At 40.1% G+C, this 11,661-nt stretch overlaps 1 protein-coding gene across 2 annotated transcripts in view; it reads right to left on the reverse strand.

The window, feature by feature from the left end:
• LOC119514354 (phosphatidylcholine transfer protein) overlaps window positions 1-10,510 on the reverse strand; it is a 36,810-nt gene extending 26,300 nt beyond the window's left edge. For both annotated transcript variants that reach the window (XM_037810074.1, XM_037810073.1), the window contains exon 1: window positions 10,355-10,510. In XM_037810074.1, the coding sequence (XP_037666002.1) occupies window positions 10,355-10,495 (141 nt within the window). In that variant the 5' untranslated portion in view covers window positions 10,496-10,510. The remainder of the gene's footprint in view (window positions 1-10,354) is intronic.
• Window positions 10,511-11,661: the final 1,151 nt, after the last annotated feature.

Raw genomic sequence — 11,661 nt, forward strand, 5'->3', positions numbered from 1 at the left:
ATGAGTGGGACCTTTTAATTAGGTAATTTCAGTTGAGGTGTGCCCCAGGGGGACCTTAATCGTCTTGCTGGAGTCCTTTATAAGAGCATGAAAATTCAGAAAGGCAGACACAGAAGCTGAGAGAGAAAAGCCACAGAAACAGAGAGGAAGTCACTGAAGCCAGAAGCTGAAAGCCAAGGAACCCAGAAGAGAAGAGAAAGACCAGTAGATGCCACCACAGGCCTTGCCATCTGACAGAGAAGGCCAGGTACTGCCTTGATGCCTTGATCTGGATATTTTCATGGCCTCAGAATTGTAAAGTTGTAAACTAATAAACCCCCATTGTTAAAAGCCAGCCCATTTCCAGTGTATTGCATTTTGGCAGCATTAGCAAACTAAAACACCCATATATATGCTGCTTACAAGAGACTCACCTTAAATTCAAAGACACAAGTAGATTGACAGTGAAGGGATGGAAAAAATTACACCATGCAAGTAGTAACCAAGAAAGCTGGGTTAGCTACAGTAATATTAAATAAAATAGACTTTAAGTCAAAAACTGTTACGAGAGACAAAGAATGCCACTATATACTGATAAGGTGATCAATTCAACAAGAAGATGTAATTACAAATATATATTCACCTACTAGCAGAGCCCCAAAATATATGAAGCAAATACTGACAGATTTAATGGGAGAATCAGATGGTTCTATATTAATGGCAGGAGACTCCAATATACCACTTGCGATAATGGATAGAACAACTAGACAGAGGATCAGTAAAGAAACATAAGACTTCAGCAATATTATAAACCAAATACAGAAACTTCACCCAACAGAAGCAGAATACATATTCTTCTCTAGTGCACACAGTTCATTCTCCAGGATAGTCTATATATCTCAATAAAAAATCATAAAAGTCTCAATTAAAAAAAAAAACAGTCAAAAATATTGAAATCATACAAAGTATCTTCTCTGACCACAATGGAATGAAGCTAGAAATCAATAGCAGAGGGAGAGCTGGAAAATTCACTAGTATGTGGAAATTAAACAAGGCAGTTTTAAACAACCAATGAGCCAAAAAAAAGAAATCACAAGGGAATTAAGAAATATCTTGAGGTGAATGAAAGCTAAAACACAACATATCAAAACATACTGGATGCAGCAAAAGCAGTGTTGAGAGAGAATTTTGTAGCTCTAAAAGCTTACATTAAAAAAACAAGAAAGATTGCAAACCAGAGACCTAATCTCACAACCAGAACATCTAGAAAGAGAAGAGCAAACTAAACCCAAAGCGAGCAAAAGGAAGGGAATAAAGATTAGAGCGGAGCTAAATGAAATAGAGAATTAAAAAACAATAGAATCACAAAAACAAAAAGTTGGTTCTTTAAAAAACTCAATAAAATTGATAAACATTTAGCTAGACTGACAAAGAAAAAAAAGGACAGAGGTCCAAATAACTAAAATCATAAATGAAAGGGGGGTATTACTACCAACCACACAGAAATAAAGAGGATTATAAGAGGGTACTATGAACAACTCTACAACTACAAATTAGAGAACCTAGATGAAATGGACACATTCCTAGAAACACACAAACTACTTACACTGACTCAAGAAGACAAAGGAGATCTTAACAGACCAAAAAACAGATACAGATTGAATCAAAAACCTCCCAACAAAGAAAAGTCCAAGATCAGACAGTTCCACTGGTGAATTTTACCAAAATTCCAAGAAGAATTAACATCAATCCTGCCCAAACTCTTCAAAAACACTTCCTAACTCATTCCATGAGGTGAGCATCACCCCAAAACCAAAGGCCAGGTAAAGATACTACAGCAAAGAAAACTACAGACCAATACCCCTTATGAATATAGACGCAAAAGTCCTTAATAAACTACCAGTAAATCAAATCCAACAGCACATTAAAAGAATTATATACCATGACCAAGTGGGATTTATTCCAGGTATACAAGGGTGTTTCAACATAAGAAAATCAATCAATGTAAAACACCACAATAATAGAAAAAAGGGGAAAAAACGCACGTTCATCTCAATTGGTGCAGAAAAGTATCTGACAGAATCCAGCACCCCTTCATAACAAAACACTCAATTAGGAATAGAAGGAAATTTCCTCAACAGGATAAAAAGCATATATGAAAAATTGGTAGCTATCATCATACTCAATGGTGAAAGGCTGAAAGCATTCGTTCTAAATATTGGGAATAAGATAGAAGTATGCTCACTGTCACCACTGTTATTCTGACCAAAGCAGTTAGGCAAAAAAAAAAAAAAAAAAAAAAAGCAATAAAAAGGCATCCAAATTGGAAAGGAAGAAGTAAAACATTCCCTATCTGTAGATGACATGATCCCATATACAGAAAATCCTGAAAAACCTACAACAAAGCTACTAGAGCTAATAAATGATTCAGCAAAGTGCCATGCAAAATTCAGTATTGTTTCTACAAACTAGTAATAAACAATCTGAAGAGGAAATTAAGAAAAAAAAATCCATTAACAATAGCAACTAAAAGAATATCTAAAAATAAATTTAACCACGTACATAAAGGATTTATGCATGAAAAACTATTAAATATTGTTAAAAGAAATCAAACAAGACCTAAATAAATGGGAGGACATTCCAAGTTCATGTATTGGAAGACTAATTACTGTTCAGATGTCAATTCTACCCAAAGTGATTTACAGATCCAAAACAATCCAAATCAAAATTCCAATAGCCTTCTTTGTAGAAATGGAAAATCCAACTATCAAATTTATATAGAAGGGTAAAGGGCCCCAAATAGCCAAAACTACCTTGAAAAAGTAGAACGAAGTTGGAGAACTCATTCTTACCAATTTTAAAACTTATTAAAAAGCCACAGTAATCAAAACAGCATGATTCTGGCACAAGGACAGACATACTGACCCATGGAATCAAATTGAGAGTTTAGAAATAAACCCTCACACCTATGGCCAATTGACTTTGACAAGGGTGTCAAGTTTACTTCGTTAAGAATAGTCAGTCTCTTCAACAAATGGTGCTTGGAAAACTGGATACCCACAAGCAAAAGAATGAAGCTGGACTCCAAAAAATTAACTTACAATGGATCAAAGACCTAACTATAAGAACCCAAACGATAAAACTCATAGAAGAAAACATAAGGAAATATCATGCACATCTTGCATTAGGCCATGGGTTCTTAACACTATACATCAAAAGCACAAGCAACAAAAGAAAACACAGATAAATGGGACTTCATCAAAATTTAAAACTTTTGCACTTCAAGGGGCTTCATCATGAAAGTAAAAAGACAACCTACAGAATGGAAAAAAATATTTGGAAACCACAAATACGATAAGGTAATTTAATATCCAGCATATAAACAGAAATCCTACAATTTAACAACAAAAAGGCAAACAACCCAATTTAAAAATGGGCAAGACTCGAATAGACATTTCAGCAAAGAAGATATACAAATGGCCAAAAAGCACATGAAGACACTCAACTTTATTAGCCACTAGGCAAATGCAAATCAAAATCACAATGAGATACCATTTAACACACAGGAATGGCTATTATTAAAAAATGGAAAGCAACAAGTGTTGGAGATGATGTGGAGAAACCGGAACACTCATCCACTGTTGGTAATGTTAAATGGTACACCCACTGTGGAAATCAGTTTGGCAGTCCCACTTCCAGGTATGTACCCCCAAAAATTGAAAGCAGGGATTTAGAGAACCCACTAATGTTCCTAGTGGCATTATTCACAATTGTCAAAAATGGAAGGAACTCAAGCATCCATCCACAGATGAATGGATAAACAAAAGGTGGTATATATACACAATGACATATTATTCAGCTGCAAAAAGGCATGACGTTCTGATACTTGTGAAATCAATGAACCTTGATATTATGTTGAACAAAATAAACCAGGGACACTCGGGCAAGATGGCGGCATAGAGAGGAGTGGAAGCTAAGTAGTCCCCCTGGAACACCTACAAAAAACCAGAAACAACTAGTAAATAATCCAGAATAACTGTGGGGGGACAAACAAGACCATCCATTCATCATACACCAACCTGAATTGGGAGGAATGCCCGAGAACACAGCATAAAATCTATAAGTAAAACCTGCGGAACCAGGTCGGGAGACCCCCTCCCCCATAGCCCGAGCTGCAGAGCCGCATGGTGTCACAGAGAAGCTCTCTCCCAGCAAGCGAATACAGCTCAGCTGAGCTCCAATTGGGGTTTTAAGCAGCGAGTGTGAACTGCTCACTACAGGTACGTATCCCCCAAAAACAGACAGAGGCTTTGGGTGACGACTGACCTGGGAGAGCCGGAGGGTTGCCTTGGAATGGGTCTGAAGGGGACTATCTGTTTCTTTTTTGGCTCAGTGGAGAAAGCCCCAGTCATTTTCAGTTTCCAGGGCTGTGACTCTGGGAAGGGTGGAGACACCACAAGCAGAGAGAGTGAGACCACTGAAATGCTAATGACCTCCACCTGGGGGGTCTGTCTTCTCTAGGAGGAAAGGGGTGGGGCCCTTTCCATTCAGAACCAGACCCCAGAGCCTGGGGGAACACGGCCATACCTCCTCACACCAGTCAAGAATTATAGGCTAACAGGCGTCACCTGCTGGGCAGAAAAGCACAGTGACCCGAGGCATCAAAGGGTGGAGCAATTTTCTAAGACACACCCTCAGGGAAACCAGATACTGAATATTTCTTCCCTCTGGGACCTGAGCCTGTTCTGGTCTGGGAAAACCTGATTTGGATAACCAAGGAAACCATGCCTAGACAACAGAAAATTACAACCTACACTAAGAAAAACAAAGTTATGGCCCAGTCAAAGGAACAAACGTACACTTCAACTGAGATACAGGAATTTAAACAACTAATGCTAAATCAATTCAAAAAGTTTAGAGAAGATATTGCAAAAGAGATAGAGGCTGTAAAGGAAGCACTGGACATGTATATGGCAGAAATCAAAAGTTCAAAAAACTTACTAGTAGAATCTACGGAAACGAAAGGCACAACACAAGAGATGAAAGACACAATGGAAACATACAACAGCAGATCTCAACAGGCAGAAGAAAACACTCAGGAACTGGAGAACAAGACACCTGAAAGCCTACACGCAAAGGAGCAGATGGAGAAAAGAATGAAAAAATATGAGCAACATCTCCGGGAACTCAAGGATGAAACAAAGTACAATAATGTACGTATCACTGGTGTCCCAGAAGGAGAAGAGAAGGGAAAGGGGGCAGAAGCAATAATAGAGGAAATAATTAATGAAAATTTCCCATCTCTTATGAAAGACATAAAATTACAGATCCAAGAAGCGCAGCGTACTCCAAACAGAAGAGATATGAATAGGCCTACGCCAAGACACTTAATAATCAGATTATCAAATGTCAAAGACAAAGAGAGAATCCTGAAAGCAGCAAGAGAAAAGCAATCCATTACATACAAAGGAAGCTTAATAAGACTATGTGCGGATCTCTCAGCAAAAACCATGGAGGCAAGAAGGAAGTGGTGTGATATATTTAAGATACTGAAAGAGAAAAACCACCAACCAAGAATCCTGTATCCAGCAAAGCTGTCCTTCAAATATGAGGGAGAGCTCAAAATATTTTCTGACAAACAGACAATGAGAGACTTTGTGAACAAGACACCTGCCCTACAGGAAATACTAAAGGGAGCACTACAGGGTGATAGAAGACAGGAGTGTGTGGTTTGGAACACAATTTTGGGAGATGGTAGCACAACAATGTAAGTACACTGAACAAAGGTAACTATGAATATGGTTGAGAGAGGAAGATGGGGAGCATGTGAGACACCACAAGAAAGGAGGAAAGATAACGACTGGGACCATGTAACTTGGTGAAATCTAGAGTATTCAACAATTGTGATAAAATGTACAAATATGTTCTTTTACGAGGGAGAACAAGCAAATGTCAACCTTGCAAGGTGTTAAAAATGGGGAGGCATTGGGGGAGGGATGCAATCAGCATAAACTAGAGACTGTAACTAATAGAATCATTGTATTATGCTTCCTTTAATGTAACAAAGATGATATACCAAGGTGAATGCAGATAAGAGGGGGAGATAGGGGAGGCATGTTAGACACTTGACATTGGTGGTATTGTCTGATTCTTTATTCTACTTTGATTTAAGGTTATTTTTCCTTTTGCTGCTTCCTAGCTGTCATTTTTTTGTTTCCTCTTTCTTTTGCCTCTCTACCTTCTATGACTCTCCCTCCTGCCTTGTGGAAGAAATGTAGATGCTCTTGCTTAGTATGAGCAGAATGTTCAATTAGGATGAACTTAAATGTTTGGAAACGAACAGGGGTGTTGGTAGCAAGATGTGAGAATAACTAACAGCGCTGAATGGTGTGTGAATGAGGTGGAAAGGGGAAGCTCAGAGTCATATATGTCACCAGAAGGAAAGTTGGAGGTCAAAAGATGGAAATGTATAAAACTGAATCCTATGGTGGGCAATGTCCATGATCAACTGTACAAATACTAGAAATCACTTCATGAACCAGAACAAATGTATGACAATACAATTAGAAGTTAATAATAGAGGGGCATATAGGGAAGAACTATATACCTATTACAAACTATATACTACAGTTAGTAGTATCTCAACATTTTTTCATAAACAGTAACAAATGTACTATATCAATACTAGGAGTCAACAATTGAGGGGGGTTGGTTAGGGATAGGGGAGGTTTAGAGTTTCCTTTTCTTTTTTTCTCTTTTCATCTTTCACTTTATTTCTTGTCTGGAGTAATGAAAAGTTTCTAAAAATTGAACAAAAATTAAGTGTGATGGATGCACAGCTGTATGAGGGTACCCAGGGGCAAGTGATTGCACACTTTGGATCTTTGGATAATTGTATGGTATCTGAACAATCTCAATAAAAATGAAAAAATATATATAAATAAATAAATAAATAAAAAATAAACCAGAGAGCAAAGGACAAATATTACATGATCTTAATGATATGAAATAATTAGTATAAGCAAATTCAGAGTCAGAAACAAGACAGGTTACCAGGGGCTGGGGTGGAGATACAGAATGGGGAGTGCATGCTTAATTGACACAGGATTTTTGATTGCGTTGATGGAAAATTTTGGTAATGGCTGGTGGTGATGGTAGCGTAACACTGGGAATGTTATTAACACCACTGCATTACATATTTGAATGTGGTTAAAACATATATACAACCTAAAATTTTAGACTTTTAATTGAAGCAGGATCACAGAAGTAAGGGGGATATAGAAGAAAATTGGCCCAATGGCAGAAAAAAAAAAAAAAAAAAAAAAGAGCAATGTGAAGCTTACATAAGAAATCAAACTAGAAAGAAGTAACAGGTAGTTGAGGAACAATGGATATAAAATGATAGCAGACTGAAATATTTTTGAGCAACTACTAATTGCAATGCATCCCAGACATAGAGGAAGATGAATGGGCTGCAAAAGGGAGATTTGACTTAACATAGGAGGATGTAGGTTCCAATTCTAGCTCTAAAACTGACTAGCATTGTGTTTCTCTCTCTGAGTCTGTCTTCACTTTGTAAAACAGGAGGTTTGCTCCAGGAAACTCTAAGGTCTTTTCCAGTTCTGGCTTCTATGAATTTATGATGATGGGAAAGATGAGGACATATGAGCTCCTTGTGGTCAAGGATCTAATCTGTTTCCTTCTTTATTGATGATTATTGAGTTTCCAGCTTGACACATATTACACACTCAATAAACATGCTGTGTTCACTCAAAAATAAACAAAGGAGCACAGTGGCAGCCCTTAGGGAGCATGTCATTTAATAGAGAGCATTTGACCTTAAAAATAGATAGAATTTATGACTAATTGATTTACCTGTTCATTATGCAAATACGTACTGGTTCGTGTGATGGTTACTTTCTCAGAGGCACAGGAGGACTTAGTCAGGCAGTGAATATTGGATAAGGAAAGGCGCAAAAGCCAAAAACCAAGAGGCCCATGGGGGAGGTGGAATGGTCTGGGTTGGTTGGAGGACAGGATGTGTGAATGAGTCATAGAAGATAAACGTGGAAACATGAATTGGGGCTAAACTGGCTCAGGAAAGCCCACCCAGGAGCATTTGCCTTCTGTTTAGACAGGCAATACAGGACCATGTTTAAAAGCACAGGTCTAGAGCCAGACAACTGGGTTCCCAAACCAGTTTGATCTTGATCAACTAACTTAACCCTTCCATGTAGGAAAAAGGTACCATATTATAATAATAGTATATTATCATAGGTTTGATGGGAGGGTTGAATAAGTCAATACCTGCAAAGCTCTTACATAGTGCCTAGAATGTAAGAAAGCATGCAGTAAGTGTTAGCTATAAATATTGTTATTATTAATTCTGCAGTCATTAGTGCCACTGACAGGGCAGTGATAAGACCACAGCCTCTCCTTCAGGTGTTTGATTGGGCTGTAATGTGTAGGATGGAGGGGAGGACACAAGAGGTGGAAGGCCAAGAAACTAGTTAAGAGGTCACCGCAATTCAAGGTGAGAGGTAAGAACACCCAAAGTGGCAAAGGTAAAGTAAAGAAAAGGCAAGGGAAATGGGTCAGATGCCAGATATATCTGAGCAATTGAATTAACAAAACTTGGCAAATGCCCTTTTGGTGGCTGGTAAGGAAAAATGGAATACTCAGAGAGAAGATAAAAGGATTGTGTCTAAAAAATGTCCATTTTCCCAGTCCACTGTCTGTTGAAGTTACACTAGGAAATAAATTCTGCTTGTCCTAGTCCGTGAGCTTCTTATTCATCCTGTTATATGTCCTGGTACACAGCAGGCATTCAGTGTTTGTTGAGTGAATAATCGCCAACATTACTGAAACACAAATGCAGTAGAAGGGGGCACCTTTCTCTGGACGCATTTGAGAACACTTAGAGAAAATAAAAAAATATCTCCTTGAAATCCTTTTTAGGCACACCATGAGGCTGAGGAAAATCGTCAGGTAATTATTGTCCCTGAAGAAGCAGGGGCCTAGAGCAGAACTTCACATTGTGAATATATTATAGATGCTTCTTACCCAAATTCAGCTACATATCAAGTCAACTAATACCCACTAAAATGAAACAACTTTTTATACAGAGAAAAGCAAATACGACCTCTCACCAACTTCCAGTATTTGCTCTGTTCTGGATTACAAAGGGCCTGCTCTGCTAATTTCTAAACATTCAAATTAGCATGTTCCACAGTCCAAGTCTTTACAGAGGAAATTTCCTCCATCTTCATAATATCAATATTCACCATTTAGAGTAGCGTTCCTTAATCTTGACATTTTTGAAATTTTGGGCCAGATAATTCTATTTTTTTGTTTGTTTTGTTTTGTTTTTTTTCCTTGTGGGTGGGGGGCTGTACTGTCCATGGTAGAGCTCACAAAATTTTCACACACATTGATACATTTGATTTGAACCTCTCAACAACAACCCTCTGAGGAGGCAGGGCAAAGTCTAAGGACAAGAATGCTTGTTTTCTGTTTTAAAGTGTAAAGAGCTATAAAACGTGACTGTGAAAAAAAGCACTGATAACATCCATGTCAAGATCATGAAAACTCTAATCCTACCTCTACCACCAGCTTTGCTCGGCCTTAGGGCCCCTCCCTGCTCCAACCCTACAATGCCCTGGCCCTATGCCACCAAACTTCTATTTCACTTACGTTACCTGAAAGTGATGTTTAACCTACTTGCCATGCTGCTACAATCACCCAAAGCAATGAATGGCAGCAATGCCTGCCACCTGGAAGGCTACCTGGGTCCCAAAGTCCTCCTGACACTGGCTTAATAACCAACTCCATTCCTACTACCCCTTTAGCTGTCATTCTGGCTGAAGCTGCAGACTAAAGTTATTAAGTGAAAACCTACAAGGAAAGTCAATCACTAAAATGACTGAAGATCACAGTAAGTCGATTTTTGGAAACCCCCCACACTATCCACCTTGCACATCCAATCTCTGAAAAGTCGTGTCTCTTTTCCACTTATAACCAAGCCCTAGAATATCGCCCCACCTCCACACCCTGGCAGCCACTCGGGACGGGGAAACCATGTACCCTGCACGCCACCATGTGCATGGGCCTAGGACCCAGCAGACCCACGTTTTAATTGTATCATTAACTTCCAATAAACCACTTCCCCCATCGGGCCTCAGCCCTGAGGCTGAATTCGGATGACCTCCCAACTCCGCTAGATCTGCAGAGTGCAAAGTCCGCCCAAGACACCGCCCCCTCCCAGGGTCCAGAAGACCCGCCCCGGTCCCTTCGCAGCTGCAGGGTGGCATGCCCGGCAGAGAGGTTTGTCCCGCGCGCTGCAGCCCCGGCGGTCCTCCAGCGGGCCGGCCGCTACCTGATCCAGCAGCCGGTAAATGCTGATGCCCGAGGTCTCCAGCAGCAGCTCCCAGTCGGCCCCCGCCAGCGCGGGCTGCTGGAGCTCGGCGCACACCTCCCGGAACTGCTCCTCCGAGAAGCCATCCGCCGCCTGCGCCATCCTTCCGCAGCCACAGCTCCTCCACCCGGAGGGGAGGCCAGAGACAGGGTCCTTGTGGGCCCGGAGGCGGGGCGAGAGGGTGGCCTCTACGTGATTGGCGAAGGACAGAAGGGAGGCGGGCCTTGAGGAGGCGGGCCCGGGAAGCTTAGACCTAGAAAAGTGGGCGGAGCTAAGCAAAGGGTGGGGAGGCTGGAAAAGAGGTGAAACTAGAGAAAATTTGGACTTTGCCTGGGGAAGAAAATGGAGCTGGGAAAGTGAGGAGAGGAGGCTTCTAGAGGAAAGAGAAAAGAAAGAGGGAGGAAGACAGATGTCACCTCAAAAACACCTCCTCAGTAGCCCATCTCTTCCCCCTTAGACCTTACAAACGCTGCTTGGGTGGTTCCCTTTGCCTTCTTTGAAGAAGGTGGGGAAAGTCTCTGAGAGGTTTGGTAGACTTGGGAGGAAAGGTGAGCAGAGCAGAAATACTTGAAAATCTTCTAAGGATCAGTTGTTAAAACTGTATCTCAATATAGTTTATTTTCATTATGCATTTTAAAACGTTATTCTTAGAAGGCATCCATGTGATTCACCAGTCAAAGGGGTCCATGGCACAGAAAGGGTTCAGAAACCTGATTCAGGCCGGGGTGGGATATCTAAAAGGAAGAAGGGGAAGTTCTCGCAATGGATCAACAAGGTGGTTTGCCATCCTGTAGTGTGGACAATGATCTGAAAGGTATCCTTGTATCCACCTATGACTTCTGCAGCTTACACAATTTAGATCTTTGTGCAACTCAAAGATCTTTTTGCTCCTTTAAACAATGCAGGTATTACTGTATTTTCCATGAGCAGATGGTTCTTGACTTTGATTAAGTAGGTAGTTTAAACACCAAAACAATGTAATCCAGATAGGTGCCAAAAAACTCTGGAAATCCATGTTTCCTAATCTGTAAAATAGGGTAACAATTGTGCTACTAGTTAGGGTTGAGAATGGAATAAATAAAATAATGGACATGGAAGGTTTTGCACAGTGCCTATCTGAAAGTTAATGTTCAATAAAAATTTCCACTTGTTCAACATCACTATTGAAATGTTTCTCCTGTATTGAAAGAAAGTCTTGAATTTGATGGCAAACTCCAGGTTTATTTGCAAGCAGGAAAATAAGATCACATTTATCAGGTTGCTTAGAC

The sequence above is a fragment of the Choloepus didactylus genome, chromosome 18 (genome assembly GCF_015220235.1).
Source record: "Choloepus didactylus isolate mChoDid1 chromosome 18, mChoDid1.pri, whole genome shotgun sequence".
Taxonomy (NCBI): Eukaryota; Metazoa; Chordata; class Mammalia; order Pilosa; family Megalonychidae; genus Choloepus; species Choloepus didactylus.